At 34.1% G+C, this 23,717-nt stretch overlaps 1 protein-coding gene and 1 long non-coding RNA gene across 2 annotated transcripts in view; one reads left to right on the top strand and one right to left on the bottom strand.

Moving 5' to 3' along the window:
• Positions 1–23,717, top strand: part of VPS13B (vacuolar protein sorting 13 homolog B) — a 795,867-nt gene that overhangs the window by 458,030 nt on the left and 314,120 nt on the right. The window contains 1 exon segment of the mRNA XM_042923372.1: positions 2,307–2,418. Coding sequence (XP_042779306.1) covers positions 2,307–2,418 — 112 coding nt within the window.
• LOC122210625 lies at positions 2,277–21,955 on the bottom strand. Its single transcript, XR_006198138.1, has 3 exons — positions 20,985–21,955; positions 12,436–12,563; positions 2,277–2,460 (listed from the first exon to the last, which is right to left on the bottom strand). It is a non-coding gene; the product is annotated as an uncharacterized LOC122210625 (long non-coding RNA).

A 23,717-nucleotide genomic window follows, 5' to 3' on the forward strand; every position in this document is an offset into this window, starting at 1 on the left:
TGAGCCTAAATTTTTAAAAATACAGTTTAAGCAAAGAAGGAAGGCATTCATTTTCATGTTGAAAATGCATCTAGAGGGAACATTTCCTCATATGGTCCAACTATTAAATGCAGGTGAAATAAACCAAAAAAGGGGAAGCTTACTTTTTTCTAATTATAAAGTAACTAAAGAACTGAATCAAAGCACTTTCTTATATAAATACATATTTTATTATTTTTTCTTCTATCTCAAAGGTACATTTTGATAAGCTAAATACTTTCTATAATAAAATTGATTATTTTTATTTAGTTTGTGAATGATCTGCATTCAGTGCTTTTCTTTATTATTAAAACTTTATAGTCAGTATAATCTAGTGAGAACACTTTTGGCTCTAACAGAAACAGAATTCTGTTCTTGGATCTGGCTTTGTATGTAACACCAAGTACGTCATTTTTCTTCCATATGTACCTCATTTACTGCAGTGTTTCTATTACATTTCAGACTTTCATATGGTGAGTAGTATCTGTAGCCTGGAAGAACAGTTAGCAAGTATACTAATTGCACTTTTGTGGTATGGTCTATTCTCTAGACTTACTATTTATTGATTTAATTGATGCCTGCTGCTTAATCAGAGGTTTTCCCCACATGGAACTATTTGATAAGCTTGGCATAAAATGCAAGATCTGTGAAATGTAAACAATGTTCATAGTATGAGGACCTATAATCAAACCAGACCTCTAGTCATTTGAAAAGAGTACAGCTGCATGAGAAGCCGTTTTCTATTTGATCTTTTTTGCTGTGGACATTTAAAAGTACTGTCTTTATTGCACCATCCACATGCTAATATTTATTATGATAGCTCATCTCTTTCTCCCCCTTTTTCTGTCCTTGTGACCACCACCTCCCAGCTGTTTTGCCATTCCCTTTATGTACATCTTATCCTGGTTCCTTCTTTTCCTGAGTATCTTTCTTGTAACTTTTTCTGATTTTCTTAATTCTGACTTTCTTTTTTAGTCTAATCTAAGTCAGACCATACTGAGTGTACTGCTGAAGCAGCTGGAAATAATCTCTTAGCTTTTGCATTCTTTGGGCACCACAGTTTGGGAAATATGGATTGTATGCCTTTGTAGGCGTGTTCTGTTCAGGATATTCTCGAGGTCTTGCAGCCAGTCCTGTTCTGTTCCATTTGTGGCAGATGATAGTTTCTTGGGAGAAACGATGAGTTTGAGTATCTGTTTTCTTCAAAAGCCACAAAGTTGTATATTGTTAGCAATTTTAAACAATTTTTGAACAGCTACTACAATGGCATCATCTGTTGGACAAGAGGGAGTAGAATATAAATTTATATTAATATAAGTTAATGGGGCCATGAAGAACCCTTATCCATTTCAAATGGTCCTTAGAAAAGACATTGAATTAGCCAGTGATTTACAGAAAAATTGTTAAACTTTATAAGAACATGGCAAAATGCTGTTGCTTTATTCAATACAAAGGATCAGAATTTAAATATATATATATATATATATATATATATATATATATATATATGTATATTGTTTTTCATTTTTTTATTGTTTTCTGAGATTACTTACCTTAGTGTTAGATTCCATTAGGAGGTGGAAGTTTTACATAGGTATGAAATTATTTCTCAAGCAAGTTCACAGTAGAAATTACTTAAATTAAAAAGTGCCTAGAATAACACGTTGAAATGTCCTTGTATATTAAACAATTACCTGGTTTTTTTTTTTTCTTTGCCGTTGCAGCCATTATATTTCTTTTGGAATTTCTGACATGTTACAACTTGAAGTGCTGTGACCATGTGTGTACATATGTGTGTGTGTATTGTATTTAATTATTATTTGTCATGTAAATTTAAATGGTTTGAGAATCTGTCACTGACCTTGTAGTGACCTTTAATATCTTTGTTGACAATAATCTATGCGTACAGTGCAATGGCAGTGTCAAAAACCCAGGGCTGACAGTCACTTGGGAGAAAGACGTAGTAGCATAAGATTATGAAATTTGAGAAACATACTACTTTAACACGACTCATACGTAGTTAACATTGTATGTTTTAATGTTGGGATGGAGTTGTTGGGTTTTTTAACTATCATTTTAATTGTGCACAATGGAAAATTACTTAATGGGATATAAAGGAAGTAGTTCTCAAAAGCCTCAAATATTTTTATTTCTCACATAATTTTTTCCTTGCCCTCATTTATTGGTTTTATCTTCATGTGTCTCTACCCGTTATTTAGATTTCTCCATATGCATAAAGTACACACAGACCCACTGAATACCTCATGAATCCATTTCTTTTATTACAGTTAATCAGGCAGCAAAAGAAGACACGATGGTTTTGAAGATTGGCTCTGTTGCTATGGCTCCCCAAGCTGACAATCCCCTTGGCAGAACTGTCCTCAGGAAAGATATTTACCAGTAAGTTTATTTTCTTATCTTCGATCTTGCAGCAATTTCATCCTGCAAAGAAGTACACTGATCAATAAAACTTGCTTAGTGTGGCCTGTAGAAATACTTTTCATTTGGGATCTTTTGATATTTAAAACCAGGTTTTTCTGATTTTCTTCAGTTGTGGGTTTTTAAATTCATTCAGACAAATCAAGTATTTCTGTGAAGTGTTGATGAATAACAGAATGTAAGTACCAAGGCCCCATAAAACTGAAGAAGCGCAGTTTGGAAAATTTTAGCAGACTTTAAATTTGACCAAATCTCTAATCACATAAGAAACTGAGGTTCGCTCCAGAACTACCACATCCTACTGCAGTCATTTTCTTAATTTCACTATAAGCCATTATTTGAAACGTAGGTCTGTGGATGTCATGTGGATCAAAGCTGTAAAGAAAAGCAAACTTCTAAGGAGAAATTTCACAGTAAACACTTTCTGTGAAAATGCCATGCTCTGGATTTTGTCACTGAGTATTTGCAAACCACACCAAGCATATATGGACAACTAAACTGGTGAACATGTGTAATCAACATGATAAAAATAATACATCATTCATACTGGCACTGCTGCCAGACATAAAAGTGCAGTTGCAAATAATACCAAGTGAGAAAAATCACAGAAGTACAGATGAACAAGTGTCTTATTCATCCTGCTGGTCTGCTTCTCAGATGAGGTGGTGTCATTCTTTTAAAAATAAATTCCTACTGTTCTCCAATAAATGTTACCGTTAGGAAAGATTCTGATCTTTGTAATGCACTTACCACCTAGAGGTTGATAGCAATTTTTACTTTAAGCAGACCTAGGGATTTGATTTTCTCAAATTTTTCCGTTATTTGATATTTTTTTCTTTTGAATTACATATCATGTTCTCTTTCTTGTATTACTTTTGTTGGTAGCTTATAGTATGCATCCCTTAAATAAGTTCTTATTTTGCTAGCTTACGTAGAATCTCAGAATGTGAGAACTGAAGGAGGCCTTTGGAATTTTCTAATCCAGCTGCCTTATTTTATAGATAAGGAAACTGAGGATCCAAAACAATAGCTGTCTCTGGTTAAGTGATGATGATAGACACAAGATCACAACTCATAACTGTTTACTCTCTCAGTATCTAGGGGAAGGATTACAGTAGAATTTTTTCTGGGCGAAAATAATTTAATCTTCTAACATTTGAAAAGGTTTTCAGGTGTATTTATCTTTTATTTTTCATTTCAGAAGTAAGCGGCCCTCAAAGAGGGTCTTACTTATGGTGAAAGAAATATGTTTTCTATTAAAAGATCTTATCACCATCAATAAAGTGAACTCCTTTCCTCCTCTGCCCTCTCCACATTCTGGCTCCTTAGAAGTCATTTGTGAAGATATGGCTCCCTTAGGCCTGTTTGTCATTGCTTTCTTCTCATTGTCCTTGAACTATTTTTTCTCAGTCGCTGTCCGTATTTACTTTCCATATTTTCTTCATACTTACTTTTTCCTTCCCCTTCTGTATCTTTATTCTTTATCTTTTCCTTTTCTATATTTCTTTTTCTTTACTTTCTACCTTCTTTCCCTATCTCGTTTCCTTCCCTGTTTCGCTACCTGTATTATTTTGTAGAATATGGAAATATAAAGCCAAAAAGTAAATTAAATGTAAATAACATAGTATCTCTTTTAGATCTTCAGTGCCTCATATCCTGAAACATGCAAAATATATAAAAATATGTACTAAGTACACACAAAGTACAAAAATGTACTTTATAGAATAAATGCCCCAGTTTTTTTATAATTGACAAACCAAGGTGCACAGAATTTTTGCATGATTTGCCAAAAGCATACACTTAACTAAAGGCAGAGAATTTCAGAATCATTTTTTATGAATTCCTTTCAGAACTGTTTTTAGATTTGTATTTTTAATCATTTAGTCCCTCTCCTTGACCATATCATTTAGTCATTGCACTCTCCCACTGCATATTTTTACTTCCTCTTTCTTTTAATCTGCTCTTAGTGTTTATTTCTCTCTTGACTTTTCTAACTTCCTCAACCAGATCAGTGGCATCTATAAAAATCCATAACTAACATATTTGATGGTGAAAAACTGTATGCTTTCTCCCTAAGATCAGGAACAAGACAAGGATATCTGCTCTTGCCCCTTCTATATAGCCTTATACTAGAGGTTCTAGCTAGGGCAGTTAGGCAAGAAAATGAAATAAAAGACACCCAGATTGTAAGGAGGAAGTAGAACTGTCTTTTTGTAGATGACATGATCTTGTATATACCAAATCTTAAGGAATCCACTGGAAAACTTTTGGGCAAGCAAGTTCAGCAAGGTTGCAGGATACAAAATCAAATTATAAAAGTCAGCTCATAGTAACACTAAGCTATGCACTACCTAAAGGTGAAATTAAGAAAATAATTACATTTATAATCGCATCAGAAAGAATGAAATACTTATGAATAAATTTACCAAAAGATGTGCAAAACTTAACCCTTTGAAAATTACAAAACATGGGTGAAAGAAATTAAAGATCTAAAATACATGGAATCATATCCTATGTACAAAGAATCTTAAGAAGATCTAAATACATGAAATAATATCCCATGTGCATAGATCAGAAGACTTAATTAATGTTAGATGGCAGTACTCCCCCAAATAATTTGCATTCATCATAATCCACACATCAAAATTTCAGCTAATTTATTGGCAGAGATTGACAGAACTGGTTCTAAAATTCATATGGAAATTCAATAGGCCCAAGCAATACTGGAAAAGAAGAAGTTGGAAGGTGGACACATCCTGATTTCAAAACTTAGGATAAAACAGTAGTAATCAAGACAATGGAGTACTGGCATGAGGATAGATACATATAAATGAATGGAATTGAGATTCCACCAACAAACCATCACATTTACTATCCATTGGTTTTTGATAACCCAAGATAATTCAGTAGTAAAGAACAGTCTTTTCAACAAATAGTATTCGGACTACTGAATATTTACATGAATTTGGACATTTACCTTATACCATACATAAAAATTATGATGTAAATATAAGAGATATAAATATAAGAAGTAAAATTCTGGAATTTATAGGAGGAAGGAAAGGAATAAGTCTTTGTGCCCTTGGATTAGGTAATGGCTTCTTTAAAATGACACCAAAAGCTGAGGAGGGGACAAAAGAAAAAAAATAGGTAAGTTCAGTTTTATCAAAATTGTAAATTTTTGTGCTACAGAGAACTCTGTCAAGAAAGTGACAGTCTATAGAATATGAGAAAATATTTACAAATCATGTATCTGATAAGAGACTTGTATCCAGAATATATAAAGAACTCTTAACAGCCAATAATAGAAGAACAACCCAATTAAAAAATGGGCAAAGGATTTGCATAGATAAATATGCAAAGAAGATATAAACATGGCCAATAAGCACGTGTTAAGATTTTCAACCCAATTAGTCATTAGAGACATGCAGGTCAAAACTATACCCAGTAGGATGGCTATAATAAAAAAGACAACTGATGTGGAGAAATTGGAACCCTCATGCATTTGTGGTGGGAATGTAAAATGGTGCTGCTACTGCGAGAAACACCTCATAAGGTTAAACATAGAGTCATCATATGATGCAGCAATTCTACTCCTAGGTATGTCTCCAAGGTGATTGAAAACTGTGTCACACAAACGCATACCCACAGTGGTCGTAGCAGCACTACTCATAATAGCTAGAAGTGGAAAATACCCAAAGGTTTTTCAGTTGACAAATGGCTAAACATATGTGGAATACTCATGTAATAGAATAGTATTCTGCCATAGAGAGGAATAAAGTCTATGTTTTAACATAGATCAACCTTGGAAACACGCAAAGTAAAAGAAACCAGACAAAAAAGCCACATATTATATGATTCTATTTATATTTAAATGGAATGACCAGAACAGACACATCCATTGAGACAGTAGAAGAGTGGTTGCTAAGACAGAAGAGAAGAATGACTGCTAATGGGTATAGAATTTCTTTTTGGGGTGATAATAGTGTTCTAGAATTAGATAGTGGTGATGTACCATAATTTGTCCAGTGAGTACTTGTACAGTGAGTGAGGTATAGTGAGTGCAATGAGAATATACAAAAAACTAAATTATACACCTCAAAAGGATCAATTTTATTGGATGTAAATTGTATCTCAATAGAGCCAATTGTTTTAAATCAAAGATTGATGTCACAAATTGGTCCAGAGGAATTAAATTCCAGAAAGAGAAATACCTGTTCTAGGTGTATGGAGACTGGATGCACTTTTCACCTTTGGAATTATTTGCCTTATCTGCTATAAGCAGGGATATTTTATTGTGGAAAGGAATAAATCAAGGGACATTTATTGGTCATGAGCTAGAGTGACACATTGGAATCTGGAGGAACCTGAAACACACAGTCATCCATAGTGGTTTTTGTTTTTTGTTTTTTTTGTTTTTGTTTTTGTTTTTTTGAGTGTTGGGTGGGGAGAGGGAGCTGGTAAGAAGAAATTGAATATCACAAAGTTTCACATTCTTTAAAAGATAAAGCCATGTTGGAAGTGTACTCTTCAATACAGTAGTCACTAACTACTATGGCTCCTCTGCTTTTGGAATGTGGCTAGTCTAGGGGCACCTGGGTCACTTAGCAGGTTGAATGATGGACTCTTGGTTTTGGCTCAGGTCATGATCCTGGGGTCATGGGATCGAACCCCACGTCAGGCTCTGTGCTGAGGGTGAAGCCTTCTTGGGATTCATTCTCTCTCTCTCTCTCTCTCTCTCTCCCCCTCTCCCTCTCTCCCTCCCCCCCCTCCCTCCCTCCCCCCCCTCCCCCTCTCCCTCTCCCCCTCTCCCTCTATTCCCCTCTTCCCCTCTTCCCCTCTTCCCCTCTTCTCTCCCTGTCTCCCCCTCTTCTCCTTCTCTCCCCCTCCCTCCCCCCAGCCTCCTCCTTCTCCTTCCTTCTCCCTCCCTCTCCCTCCTTCGCACTCCTTCTCCCTTCCCTCCCCTAACCCCCCTCCTCTGCCCCTCTCCTCTGCTGGCACTCTCTAAGATCAGGTAAGATAAGATATTTTAAAAAAAGAATGTGGCTAGTCCAAATTGAGATGTTCTAGAAGTATAAAATACACACAATATTTTGAATAATTAATAAAATATCTCCTTAATCTTTATGTTGATTTTATATAATGATAGCAATACTTGGATGTGTTGAGTTAAATACATTATTACAACTCTTTCCCACTGTATTTTTAAACCTTTTTTCAGTGTAACTATTAGCAAATTTTAAGTTACAGAGGTGGTTCACATTTGTGTCTTGCATTATATTTCATATATATATAGTACAAGTCTACTAGGAGAGGCTTACAACAAACACAGGACAAGTCTTGCCCTTGGGACCTTTGAAACCAGAGGCAAATTAAGTTTAAAGCTGTAAACCAACCCCAACTTAGTTCAGTTAATGATTGAATCAAAATTATCCCCTGCTTACCCATTCTGCCTGGCAGGAAAATGTGTGCCTTCTCTAGGAGAAATAACTTAACTTGTTTTAGTCTTTTTATATATGATGTCCAATATATAATCAAAAATTATAAAATATCAAAGAAGCAAGGAAATTAGATCCATTATCAGGAGAAAATTTAGCTCGTAGAAGACCTACAGATGATTGAGATGTTGGAATAAGTAGACAGGAGTTTTAAATAATTGTTAATAGTATTTTAAAAATGTTGAAAAGATAAAGAGTTCATAGAAACGAGGTCTATTTAAAATTCTAAAACTAAAAAATACACTGTCTGTAATTAAGGAGTCATTGGATAGCTATAACAGCAAATGGGCAAAGCAGAAGATAGGATTTAGTGAATTTAGACATAGCTAAATAGAAATTATCCAAACTGAAGCACAGAGAGGAGGAAAAAGTGAACACTGAAAAACATGTGGGTCACTGCCAAATGGTTTAATGTATGTGTAAGTAGGAGAAAGAACAACAAAAGGCATAACTAAAAGGATAACCCTTGAGAGTTTTCTAAAATTAACAATACTCATTAACCAGCAGACCCAAGAAACCTAGTACCCTATCCTCAATAAAAGCAAAATATATGCAAAGAAAACTACATCTAGGGACAATATGGTCAATTTACTGAAAATCAAAAATAAAGAGACTCCTCCCTGATGGGCTGAGGGAGAATGCTGAGCAAGGAGAGAGAGAATGCAACATCTGTCTCCCCCAGCACAGGTTCCCAGGTCTAAAATGTGTCTGTACTGGGAGAAAGGAGATGCCTTTACCTTTAAAAAGTTGGGTATTTTCAGGGTGCCTGGGTGGCTCAGTCGGTAGAGTGTCCGACTTTGGCTCAGGTCATGATCTCGCGGTTGATGAGTTTGAGCCCCACATCTGGCTCTGTGCTGGCAGCTCAGAGCCTGGAGCCTGCTTCAGATTCTGTGTGTCTTTCTCTCTGCCCCTCCCCCGCTCACGCGCTGACTCTCTCTGTCTCAAAAATACAATAAATATTAAAAAAATTAAAAAAATTAAAAGGTATTTTCATTATTAAAAATATGTATGTGAAAATTCAAAAAAATCCTAAATGCAACCAATAAAAAAAAAAAACCTTTGAAGGAACAATAGTAAGACTGAAATAACTGAAGATCTTAAACCTGAAGATGAGAAAACTAGGGGACATAGGACCATTCTTTAAATACTTGACCTGTCATGTGTCACAGGGAATAGTTTTATTCCTTCTGAAGCTAAGAACAGACCTAAGATCATTAAATTAGTGAATAGTACAATGACAACTTGCAGCTCAATGGAATGAAGACCTTTCAGTTATAAAAGTAATAACAATGGGGCTATTTGTTCTTTATTCATTATTTAACAAATGTTTTTTTGTGAGCCTACTGCACATTAGGCACCTTTCTAGGTATTGGATGAGTGTCAAGACAAAGAAAAAAGCCTTGCTCTTATGGAACTTATATTTAATGGGGAGACAGTCACAAATTTAAAATATTCTATAATACTTGTTGTGGAAGCAGGGAAGAAGACAGAAAATGGGGAGTTAGAGATGGACATCATGGCCTAATAAGAGAAGGAATGGCTCACTGAGAAAGCATAAGGATCCTGGAACAGGAGTGTACAAATGAAGCCAGTGTCAGCTGAAGCAGTATATGCCTGAATCAGTGTGGTGAGAGACACTATGGAGGAAACTTAGAGGCCATTGTTAGGCGTTTGGCTACCATTTTGAGTGGGAGGTGGTTGTGGAGGAAAATAATCAACACATGAAGAATTTTGAAATAATGATTTTGTTGTTTACCAGATATCTACTTGCAAAAGGACGTGAAGGGATCACCAGCAAGGACTAAAAATATACATTTGAAAACAGGTGAAATCTGCCTTTAATACAAAGGAGTCACAGTTCAGAAGAACAAATGAGAGTTTGACATTGATCTCTAAAGGAGTCCTGTTAAGGATTATTTCTGTCATTTGAATTAACCGAATATGTGATATGAAAGTTTTCTGATTTTTGAGGGGTTGATTTCTTCATCAGATGAGAAGCCTTCAGAGAGTTTGAGCTGGAGGAGTGGCAGGATCCAATTTATATTTAAGCAGATAATTCAGGCCAACACGTGAAGAATAGACTGCAGGGAGGGAAGAGCAAGTGTCTGTGACTGTTGCACTAATCTTGGCAGGAGATGATGGTGGTTTGGCTGATGGTAGTGGCTGTGGAGGTGATGAGAAGTGGTCAGATTCTGGACATATTTTAGTGGTAGAGCCAGGAGAAGTTGCAGATGGATTGCACATGGAATTTGAGACAACGGAGATAAGGATAATTCAGTTGTATGGCCTAAGCAACTGGAAAGATGAAATTAACTGAGGGAAGGAAAACCGTGGGAGGATTTAGTTTGGGGTTTGGCAGGTGGAGAACAGGAATTTACATTTTTTTGAAATGTTGACAATCTTAGGAGGTACTGAGCTCCCCCTTGCTGATATAGCAGAGGCTGATCAACCATGTAGAAGGGTAAGAAGGGGTTGGTTATATGTTGAATTAGACCAGTGCGGCTTTTTAAAAAAATTTTTTTAATGTTTATTCATTTTTGAGAGAGAGAGAGCATAAGCAGGGGAGGGGCAGAGGGAATGGGAGACACAGAATCTAAAGCAGTCTGCAGGCTCTGAGCTGTCAGCACAGAACCCGAAGTGGGGCTTGAACCGATGAGCTGTGAGATCATGACCTGAGGCAAAGTTGGATGCTTAACCGTTTAACTGACTAAGCCACCCAGGCGCCCCTAGACCAGTGCTTCTTAAACTGAATGTATCTATAAATCACCTGGGGATCTGTTCAAATGCAGCTTTTGACTTGGGAGGTCTGGAATGGGGCCTGAAATTCCCTATTTCCACCAAGCTCCCACATGGTTGCGTAGAACACTGATGCTGGGTGATGTTGATGTGCTGCTTCAAGGGCCACACCTTGTGTAGCAGATTAGGTGGTTTCCAAATCTTTTGAACAAACAAGGTTTAAAAAATATATTTTAATAAATGCTGATAATTTTTAATGCCAAACATTCAAACACTGTGACAGCAAGTATCTTTCATCCCCACATTTTCCTGTTCCCTAGCAAGACCGTTCTCAATGGAGTCTTTTTTTAAGTTCAGAGTTTTTACAGATTTGCAGTTGATACTGGTTGTTACTTTTGGGGTCTATGATTCAGAAAATGTGAAATAATAAAACATGTATTAAATTACTGACAACTTACATGAATTTGCACCTCATTAGTCTCAAAAGATCTGATCCACTAGAAAACAACAGAGCATATATAACATGTTATTTATCCAGTGTTCATGCCCAGCTATATGTTTTCATGAATTCCTCTCTTGACCCTCTGCTGTTTTTACCTACTTCCTCCTTTTAGTCTACTGATCTTTCTAGTTTCCAACTACTAATTCCTGCATAAGGTGATCTCCCAGTTTCCTTTCACCTCTTTCTGAGATTCTCCTATGATGTGTTCAACTGTTTTTTTCCCTGACTTACACTGACGTTCTGAAACACAGTTTGGCCTGATAGATTTCCCTCTATCTTACACAATCTCATTCCCTCAGAGATGATTCAGGTTCTTGTCTCTGGCTAAAGAGCAACAGAGAAACATTTAGGGATAAAAGGTTAAAAGGCAGATTTAAAAAAAAAAATGACCTATGCTGAAAAGTGTTCCTTCATAGGCTGATTTAAGGAAATTAAAATAAGCATTATGAAGTAAACTGTTTAAATGTGTTTGTAACTTAAGCACATTAATGATTTAATAAATTTAGTTACATTTTTTATGTAAATGATTTATATATATTTTTGGAAACTATGTTCTTCAAATGCTGGTATATCATCTGCAGCTCAGTAACTGGAGAGTTTATGTTTGTTTCTACTAAAAAAAAAATGGATGTAAGTATCAGTCAGGACCTTATGCCATTCTATAGTATACTCACTATAGGAAAATTACATTGGATTTATATTATCTCTACTTCCTAGGACTTACCTAAAAATTTCATTGACTATAAACCTGAATACAGTCTTACAAGTATTTTAACTTAATTTTTATTGTTTTAAATTATTTTTAACTATTTTTTTAAATAAGAGAAATAGAATAAATAGCTCTACATCAGTCATTAGAACAGTAGGGATTTTTTGAGACATTCATGCTATCACATTGCATGTATGTATACATGCATTAACTCATTTATTACTTTAATTCACTTATTTTTAAAATATTAATTATTTCACTTATTCAGCAGATATCTACTGAGTGCCTACAGTGTATGTAACACCAATGCTAGAAATGTACTTTTGAGTAGGACTTAATGGTACCTCCCTTCATTGAACTCAAGACCCCAAACATATTATTCAAGTCAATGAAATTACATTGTAAAGCTCTGATAGATTCAATAGCATAATAATTCACACTTTATCTACAACACCTCCCACAGAGCCTGGATTAATGAAATAAGCAAAATCAGAAGTTATGAACTTGCACCCTAAACTTTTTCGTGTCCTTACGGCATTAAGTCTGTACATCTTCTGAAAATTATGATACGAGGAAGGAATGATTCCGGAAGTTCCATCCAGACAGGTTTCACAGGAAGGAACAGGGAAAAAGTATTCTTCATTTCCATTCAATGATTTTTCTTTTTAAAAGTGGAAGAGAATAGAAACATTGACATTAGTTTTTCATGAGTCTATTTAAGTAAATGCATCATTTTTTCAGTATGTTTTAGTGATCTGTTTTTAAAAATCCTTTTATAAATCCTTTTATAAAATATAAATCCTTTCATAAAAATCCTTTAAAAAATTGTTTACAATTCAGTTTATCATTATTTAGTAGTCTTGTTATCAAATTAAAATATGAAACGTTAAAATAGAATTTTTTAAAATAACAAATTGTTGAAATGATACCTTTTTAATAGTAAATCTACCTTTATTTTACTCTTTTAATAAGCCTATATTAAGGTTTTTAAAATAAAAGTGTAGTGTTCATTGTTTAAGTTAAATAATATATGCTATAGAAAATAGAATCCCACTGCTTTTTCTGATTGCTGGCTATTTCCTTACTTTGTGGCCATTGTTAACAGGTTGACACTTTTTTAGACCACTTCTGTGTGTCTGTAAGAGAGTGACAAGCCAGCTCTACCTGTCTTAAAAAATGGGGTCTAAATAGTGTTCTGCAACTTGGGTTTGTTTCAGCTCAGTATGTTGTAGGCACCCTTCAGTGTCCTCATACTCAGAAATGCTTGCCTGTTTTTGAACCATTTTAGATACAGATCAAGAATCTATTTAAAGACTACTTTTTGTGTCTAGCCAACAAAATGTTCTCCATTATTAAAAAACACTGTGAAAACTTCTGTAGAACGTATTGTGACAAAGACTTCCAGACTTCAAGACATCACTGTACCTGGGAAACTGTAAAAGGAAAATTGAGTTGTTTCTGTCAGTGAGATAGCTACTGGGTGGTTTTTGAAGAACAAATATATCAGTACCAATAGGAAACTGAAATAATTACAGCTGTTCTTTGTTACCATGTGAGTTGAAAAGACCCAAGTGGCTCACAGTAGTCACTACGGTATGAATTAAAATATTGTAGGCATTTGGGCTTTAATGTCCCACTTTGAAACTCTGCTCAACATCTGTAATAATGCTCAAGTTTTAACATGACAAAATTTCTTTTAACCCAACATGCATCCTCTTCTGTGAGCTGACCTCAATCTCTATTTCAAGACTTGCTGGAATTTTCTTACATAAGAGTCTTGTTCAAATTATTGAATATATTTTGTTTACCCCAGTAATGCTTAGTAGGTTCTTTGCTGTGGCCCTTCTTTATGTATGCATTTTCAATTTTCTTGAAATATACTCTTCTTCCAGATTAGCCTTTCAAGGAGTTTTTATTATAAAAACTTTACATTGGAGAGGTTATGAATTCTTGAAAAATCTTTTTCTTTGGTGTTCAACATCATTAACGTAAACAAATTCCTAAGAATCACATCTTTCTTTTTAATGTCTCGCTTAAATCCTTCTCTTTAAAAAAACAAAAAACAAAAAAAATTCATAATTATATTACTTAGAATGTCTTCTTTCTTTGGCCTTCAATACCAGTGCCTGAGGTACCTTTCTGCAATATAACAGCAGCAGCAGCGGCAGTAATAGCTAACATCTAGTGAGTGCTTCCCTCGTGTCAAGGATTCTACTTGATGTTTCAGCGCAATGCTTACTTCACTATAACCTTTAAGTAATAAGAGTCAAGTATTATGATTGTCTGTACTTTAGACATAGAAACTGATTCTACAGACATTAAGTGATTTCTCCTGGGTCACGCATAAAATAAGTGACAGAACCTGTTTCCATCGTCCATGCTCTTTACCACTACATTTTGCTGCCTGTTACTGAGTTTCTTATAAGATGCTGGCTTTAATTTTTTGATTTGTGAGCCATTAGAGACTCTTAAACACAGAGAACAAACTGAGGGTTGCTGGAGGGGTGTATGGGGTGGGTGGATGGGTTAAATGGGTGATGGGCATTAAGGGGAGGGCACTTGTTGGGATGAGCACTGGGTGTTATATGTAAGTGATGAATCACTAAATTCTACTCCTGAAGCCATCATTGCACTACATGTTAACTAACCTGGATTTAAATAAAAATTAAAAGAAAATAAAAGTAGATCTTTAAAAAAAAAAAGATGCTGGTTTTAGTTTAATTTACAGTTAACCTGTGTATAGCTAAGGTTGAACTTAATTTTTTTTGAAGTTTTGCATTCATATTTCATTAAATTTTATAACTGTTTAGATATTAGTTTTTTTTCTAACAATATTCTTGTTAACAGTGAGTAAATGGAGGGGCCCTCGGTGGCTCAGTCGGTTGAGCGTCTGACTTCAGCTTAGGTCACGATCTCACGATTCGTGGGTTCGAGCCCTGCGTCGGGCTCTGTGCTGACAGCTCACAGCCTGGAGCCTGCTTTAGTTTCTGTGTCTCCCTCTCTCTCTGCCCCTCCCCTGCTCACTCGCGCGCTCTCTCTCTCTCTCTCTGTCTCTCAAAATCAAACATTAAAAATATAAATAAAAATTAAAAACAGTGAGTAAATTGAAACAAACTAATAGGCAGAAGTTTTAGTGCATTTTCCTTAGGTTTCCTAAAATATTACAAGCTACGATGGCTTAATATTACAGCTATTAGAGCCATAATTTATGATGAAAACTCTTATAATCCTAGTGTTTGAGTTCTTTGGTCCTTGGATGTACTTGAACATAAAATCTATTTTGAAAGAATTTTCATTAGGCTGTACTTCTTAACTATATGATCTACATAAAATCTCCCCATTAACATCCCTAGCTAATGATTTTGATTGTCATCAAGCTTTTTCTCACATCTGTTTTGAGCTGTGAAATGAATCATGACCAGATGTAAATATTAACATAGATTTGCTGATTAATAAACTCAGTATATGTCTGTGATTTTTATTTCATAAGATATTTTAAGTGATTATAAAACATAATGATAAATGTTTACCTCAGTATAATTATTTCTTTAATTCTGTCTCAAAATTATGAAAGAGAAGTTGAAACTCTTTTTTCTTTGTTGTATTTCTTCTTCCCAGAGTATTCTTACATATCACAACTTTTCTCTTAAATTGTGTAGAAGAAGGTATTGATTTTCTTATGTTAAAACAACTGTGTACTGTTTGTTCACATATTTTTCATATGCAAAAGTTATATCAAAGTTAAATAAGCATATGGAGTTTTAGTACCTTGGGCTTTTTTCTCTCACATCCTGTGCAATTGAGAAATACTGTGTTTAAGCTACATGTATGAAAATGGGGCTTATAGAATTAGACATATAGATTTGGAAGTCATTTAAGATTATACACAGACTTCCAATGTCATTGCTGTATCATATGGTTTAAAAATTTACAAAAATTTTAATATCTACCCTAAAAGACTTAACCTAGTGATTATAACAATCAAATTTACTTCATACATTTTTCTAAAATATTTTATTAAAGAATTTTAAAATACTCAAAACATTTTTTCTTTTTTACTTTTTTTTTTTTTTAATGTTTATTTATTTACTTTTGAGAGACGGCACAAGCGGGGGAGGGACAGAGAGAGAGGGAGACACAGAAATCTGAAGCAGGCTCCAGGCTCTGAGCTGTCAGCACAGAGCCCAACATGGAGCTCGAACCCACAGACTGTAACCTCATGACCCGAGCTGAAGTCAGATGCTTAATCGACTGAGCCACCCAGGCATCCCTCTTTTGTACTCTTAATTACAAAGTTTCTTAATCTTCATCATTTACTTGAGAGAACTATATTCTTCTTATAATTCGACATTTGTAAAGTTCTGCCTATAGCTCTTGGTAGGAGCCACAAATATTTGTGGGTCTTCTGAAGTCCCTTCTGGGATTTTATCTGTGACTAATTTATCCCATAGCTTTTTAGAAACTTTGCCAGTTGTTGAATTTTGCAGCCATTTCTTCTTTACAGGCATTTGCTAATCCTTTTTTTGGTACATTCAGTACTTAATTGATTGAATGTAGTATTGGGTTTCAGTTTTTCTCCATAGAGAATTTCATTCTCTTAAAAATTGTCTAAAAGCATTATGTGAAAACTCCATGGTAATTTTGACTAACTTTTTAAAGACATCTTTTATAAATGAGGCTTCTGACAGGTGTACTCAATCTGTGGCAGTTTCATTTATGGAATTTTACTTTTAAGGAATTACAAACATTAGAGGAGCTGATTCATTTTCAGCTTATCTTAGAAATCTTCTCTTAGAAGATTTCCATTAGTAGTACTCCTCCAACACTTGTTCCATTTTTTGCTTTTTTTTATGGACAACTTGTGCAATAGTGGTTGCTGTCCGCTTCTCACTGATGTGCTAACCACCCACCACAGTAAGTGTGAAAACATGCTTTGTTCTTTTATAATTGATAAGAAAATGTAGCTTTCATTACAAAAATTCATTTTATGGCGATAATTTTGGCAGCATAAGTGTTGACATAAAATACCCATTTTCTAAATGGAAACTTTACTGAAATCTTGTTAAAGCCGAATTTTTTTTAAACTACTATAAAAAAAAGTCTTAATTTTTTTTTGACTTTGATATACAATCACATCAGTTATTTTTTAAATTACAGTTTACTAAAAATCAGGACTCAAGTATCTCATTTAAGGTTTTAAATAAATAGACCTTGATGCAATCCAAGAGACAGGCATTTGCATGCAACAGAACATTTCACCTACATTAAAACCTTGACAGTATCTTTTTGTCATTTTTAACCTTGTAATGGTGATTCTGGCTTTTCATAGGGTTAATGTTCCTGATACGAAATAACATTAAATTTATGTAACCATTGAAATTCATGGTTGAGACTAACTTAATTTTGTTAATCTTGTTCTATATGTACATTTCAACAATATACATAGGCCCAAACAATTGTTAATTGAAACATTATGACCAATAGAAATTCATAGATGAGATTAATATGATTAAAAACTGTGCATGTATGCTTTGAAAAATTGTCTTTATTTACAAACAAGAGATTATTCTTTTTCTGGAAATACTAATGATAGCCTTTCTTTATTCTTAATGAATATGCAATTCAAGGGTTGATATTTCTCTTCTATGTCCTTTTACAATTTCACTGAAAACCTAGCTGACCTTCTACTCTAACTCTGAGCTGTATTTTCCAGATATACTGTAAAGATCAAATTTTACAAATCTCCATAAACTATGCCCTTCCCCTCCCAACCTTTAATTTCTTTCTAATTTCTTTCTATATGAATGTTCTCAAAATAACCATTGTTTTGGTTTGGGGCAAGATATGTTTCATATCTGGTGACGTTATGTCCCTAATCCTATAATGCTTACTCTTGGTTTCAGATAACGCTCTCTTAGCAAATCAGAGAGATTGGGATAGTAGGTATTTAGAATAACTTGTCTAAAAGCTTTGTTCATAAATACTATTGGCAGACTTTTAGTCCCTGTCGTGTTCTTCAGCTGATCTAGTGTGAAGGCTTCGGATTTACATTTGGCCCTCACCAATGTTACTGCGTCTTTTGTGGCTTCCTGTAGCAGGATGTAGGTTTCCATGAATGTATTTCTATTTGTTGCCAAAAGCTACCTCAATAACAGTGTTGAAATGACTCTAAGTTTTACTGTCATAGATTTTGGAATGTTATATTGCATGTATTTAACCCTTCTTATTGATATGTTTAGATGCTTTACACTAGAAATTCATGTTGGAAAGAAGTTACAGAATAATAGAATATGTTTAGTTTCATTTCATGACAGTTTTATATTATAAACTTGGAAAATCTATCTTGTATTTCTTTCAGATACATTTTGGTTATATAAAGTATGCTGGATATATAATATATGCATTTCTGATTGTATATTTGCATTGAGGCACTAACATTATCATGTGAAATTATTATCTGAACACTTCTGGGCTTAGAGATAAGCAAGAGAGAGCATAGTTTACCTTTAAGATACTTAGGAAGACTATTTAACAGAACCACCGTCTCATAAGACCATTCTTTAAAGAACAGTAAAAATTGCTATTCTCTAAGTGTCTGGTGTACAGGAAGAATTACATTTTTTCTCAATAACAAAGATTGAATATTTTAACTAAAAAGTAACCCTCATGTTTATTCTTACAGTTATTCATATAATGTACCCTGTTCATCACCCTGAATGAATTAAAGAGTAGATATAGAGCTTAGAAGATAAACAGATAAACGGAGTTTTAAAAATCTGGTGGTGGCTGGCTGCCTCATTCGGAAGATCTCAGGGCTGTAAGTTCAAGCCCCATGTTGGGCCTTGAGCTTACTTAAAAAAATTAAAATCTTCAACCAGCTTTGAGTTTAAGAAACTTGTAAAAGCGAGCTGTAGTGTTCGCTTTGTAATTATAACTTGAGGAAGACCCCTTTTACTCTGTGTTGACTAGGAGTGTCTACTAAGCCCTTTTTATCTTCTCTATATAAATGTAGAAGCTAATACAAATCAAGTTAGAAGGCATCTATGCATTCATTTAATATGTATGGTTAATAATAAGTTACCTCTACACATTGTATGAGAAGACTTGCTAACCACAAATAAGATTCTATTACCCAAAAAATACTTGTTTTTTTTGCATGAGATCAAGTAAGTTTTTATTTTCTAAAGTACCAATTTAAACAACAGCTTCTATGTACACTTATCTTTATTTCTTATATTAGTGTATATTGACTGAGGTCACTGTCCTTAAACAGTCCAATTGTACCTATTTTGTCTACTAGAAATACTTATTCTTTATTTGGAGACCTTGTATCCTCTGTGCTGAAGACAGATATTGTCTCAATCTGAAATACTTTTCTTGCCCATCGTTTTTAACATTGAGCTTTGAGCAAAAACTAGATACCTAAAAATTAATCCACACTGACAAAGGTAGAAAAAATTACAAATTAGATTCCAAAATAGATAAAAATTAGCACATAGCTAGTTTTTTTTCTAGTTCTTTTTTTCATATCTTTATCTTGAGTTATAACTTAAATTTAGGGAAGTGTATTAATTATTTGTATAAGCTTGATGAACTTTTACGTAGATATGGCCAAGGTACCACCACCCACCACTCCAGAAACTTTTCCTCATTTCCATCCCACCCCGTGCCCTCCACTCCAAAGATAACCATTATTCTGACCTCCATAATCATATATTCTTTTTTGACATAAGTTGTGGAAACATTTTTTCTCCACATAGCTTATCATGTGTAAATCAACATAGTTTGTGAGCCAGTGTCAAATCACACAATTCAAAAATAAATGATTTTGATCGGAATTAAAGTACAACTTTTAACTTCACTTGGTCATACCTTAATATCAGATTTTCCACGTGAATCTTTAAAGAATGTAAGAAAAACATAAACTCGATGTAAGAAGATGAAAAATTTTTATTAATAGACAACTCTATTCATTAGACATATTCCTAAGATACACTTCAATAACTGTGGTTATAATGTGAGCTTTTGAACCAATTTCTATGAATTTTATTTATTGCTACAGTTATTTAGTGCACGTTGTCGTATACATACATACATACATACATAGGACTTTTGTACATCAGAGTATATAGCTTCTTAAAAGGAAATGCCGCTTTTTATTCCAGGACTCCGTCGTCCTCTAACTGAATTGACTGTCGTCCAGGTATGGGTTTGATAAACTGACACAACAGTGAAAAGAATCCCTGTCCCATGTCAGCTTATCAAACACACTATGGACAGCATGTCTGTGGCATTGAACACATTACCAGTCACTTAAGTTCTGAATAGAAGTCACGAAGCTGATGTTCAGTGAAACACAACCTCAGTATTTCCAGGTGATTTTAAAGAACACCTGATAAAACTGAGGTATAGTACCACAAAACTTGAAGAATAATGCAAAAACTAGGGAAAAAATACATGCATAGAATTAAAGAATTGCAATGTCATTGGTTCAGTTTGGTGACAGAGTAGATGTTAATGAAATATATGATAATTTCTTAATATCCTGTCATCCTGGTTAAAAAAATGTCAAAATATACTATAAACATATTTACACCATAGAATAACACAGTAAAATCAAATATGTTTTGATTTTTTTAATCCTAGTTAATAGCAGAACAGATGACTCTCAGGGAAAGTTATCTTTCCATCTGTATCTCTATTTTTTTTCCAACTGAATTTATTGGAAAATGTTCATCCTCAGAAATTTAGCAGCCTTCACTTTGCATAGTGTGCCAGGATCATTTGTTCAGGTTCCAGGCTAAGTATGGGAATATTAAAAAGAGAATCTTAAAATTTATTCATAGTGCCATAAATACTTTCTGATAAGAAGGTAACTTAGAAGATGATTTAGGGCAAAACGTGTTTGCTTACATAATGTTCACCTTACTTTACATATTTCAAAACAAAATAGTTAAATCTATAATATTTGCGAGTGAATTTGCCTGATACTACCTCATAAAAATGTGAAAACATTTTTTATATTTATTTTCTATACATTTTAACCAGGCGAAGAGGAAATGACATGATGTGGTTACAGTACCTCATCAGCGGAGCTCCTTTGAGGTGCTTCAAGTGGAAGTGAAGGGAGCAGTGCTGAGCAGAAGGCGCTCTCCTCTTTGGAGAAAACTGCAGTAGCCAAAGAGCTTTTTTAACCAGGGTCTACTTTTAAATGTGTCTGGTCACCTCAAAGGATATGTAGAGCGTTTCCTGCCAGTAGGATTAGAGGAAGGAAGCACCAGGCCAAAATGTTTGATGTGTGATGTACTGTAATTTCTTTCATGTGTTTGGTGGCTTTTATATGTTGATCAGTGTTCCGCTACCAATTGTGACCCTGGTGTGGTCCAGGTCATTAAAGTTCTATGTTCCTTAATGTATAGGGTCATTAACCATACCTAGGAGCATTATTATAATTAAGGGTACTGTTTTCTTTTAAACTGCCACCTCTCATTTTCATTAAGGTATTTATTTTTCATAATTGGATAATCCTCCTAAGGACTGATTGCCATGAAAGAGATGATTTAGTGCTAGGGACTGCCAATAGTAACATCACCATAGACAGCCCTTTATGTTTCCTCACTTTACCTTATGTACCTGGTTTTTAAATCAGCATTTTCTTCTCACAGTCTCCTACAGGCATATAAATTTCAAGAAGGAAACTAGCCTCAGAGTGTAGTTTTCCTGGGTATGTGAGGTTTAGAGGCAGTAAGAATAAGTATTGACAAAATTGCCATCAGCACTGTTATACATTTTTAATGAAACAAAATTGACAATTACACATGCTCTTTACTCTTCTAAGATCACCTAGAGCAGTGAAGTGCTAAACCACTATAGCTTTAGGCTGCGTTTCAAACATAAATGAGCAACAGTGACTGATTATATATATGGCAGAATTTGATAAACATCTAAATGCTCAGCTGTAGAGGACAGGTTAATATAATAACGGTGTATACATGCAGTGAAATTCTAAGTGACCATCATCACAAAAAACGATATGTGTGCCTGTTTATTAACATGAAATATGCTTTAGGTATTTGGTAAGTGAACAAAAGCATTTTTAAAACTGCATATAGAGTAAGAGCTTATCTACATACATGTTTACATATTAATGGAAAATACCCTGGGGCACCTGGGTGGCTCAGTTGGTTAAGCATCTGACTTCTGCCCAGGTCATGATCTCATGGTTTGTGAGTTCAATCCCCTAGTCAGGCTTTTTGCAGACAGCTCAGAGCTTGGAGCCTGCTTCCAATTCTGTCTCTCCCTCTCTGCCCAGTTCCCCCCAACCTCCCGCTCACGCAGGGTGTGTGTGTGTGTCTCTCAAAAATAAATAAAAATTTAAAAAAAGAAGAAGAAAATACCCTGGATTGTTATACACCAGATTGTCAAAGGTAGTTACCTGTGATCATTGGTCTATGGGAAGTTATTTTCCTTGTTTTTACTGGTGGGTATTTTCTAGATTTTTTAGACTAATTTGAATTCTCTAACTGCAGTTTTAAAAAGTAGGAAAAAATGGTAGCTTTATATCCATTCTTTAAGTCTTCAGATAATGTTTTAAATTTTTAGGGTTTTTTTTTTTTCTGCTTCCTTAATGTAAAATATATGAAAATATGTTCTTTATTCTTTCATATTTATCTTTTCTATGACATTTATATTTGCTTTTGGGATCTTTTTTATACTTTTAGTATGAAATCGTTAGGTTGCCCATTAGTTATTCAGCACTCAATAGTGGTGGTGCTCAGGAAATATATGCTTTATTCTGGTGTGTGTGTGTGTGTGTGTGTGTGTGTGTGTGTGTGTGTGTGTGTGTAGGATTGCTTTGTTTATTTGTTTAAGGAACCAGTTTGATCTTTTCCCCTTGTACAAGTACCTGGGTATTTTTAGTTTTTGTCTTTTGTCTCTCTTTCAGTGCTGGTGCTGGATATATCTTTAATACATTAATTTAATTGAGACTACAGGCATGTACTAGCTTCCAAACAAGCTCTTTCTAAAATATTGAAATAATAAGTTGTCCTTTTTCCTTAAATTATCAGTTTTATTATGCCATTTATTAATTTCTTTAAAAATATTTGTGATTACTTACTATTTACCAGCTGTTAGGTGGATGTAAGGATACATACATAGCATCTAAAAAGTGTAATAAAAATTTTCACAATCTTTACTTTCATGGAACATAGTTTAGTCATCTTTATAATTGGGCTTAAAATATATTAATTGATTTTTTAAACATCATTTTCTCTAGGTAAAGAAATATATGGTACATTTAAAATATAAAACACTGAATATTTTACATACTTAGTATATTGTAGCATTTGCATTTTTTTCATCTTGTAAGAAAAGATTTCACTAATATTGTAAATTAAAGTTATTTTCACCATAGTTTAAATCAGTTTCAGATCATGGCTTATGGTGTTAATGTTTAGGATCAAAATAATCATGATTATGTTGTAAGCATAATAGTGTACTAAGTAAAAAATATTTTGAAAATTTTTTATTAAAAATATTTTAATAACTAAGACCTTTTATCAGTAATTTGTGGACAGTATTCAATTGGCTTTATAAAAAAGGTACAATTATTTTCTGTATACTTTTTCATTTTTCCCAACATGTTAAGATATAGGTAGACAACATGTATAATTTAAAAACATATTGATGTTGAATGAGAATTCTGGATTTTAATATAATAAAATGATATAATGAATAAATTAGTAAATAAATGTACATAATTGTTAGATAAATTGGTGATAGGAAAGATGCTTATAAGCTACTTTAATACTGT

The sequence above is a fragment of the Panthera leo genome, chromosome F2, assembly GCF_018350215.1.
Source record: "Panthera leo isolate Ple1 chromosome F2, P.leo_Ple1_pat1.1, whole genome shotgun sequence".
Taxonomy (NCBI): Eukaryota; Metazoa; Chordata; class Mammalia; order Carnivora; family Felidae; genus Panthera; species Panthera leo.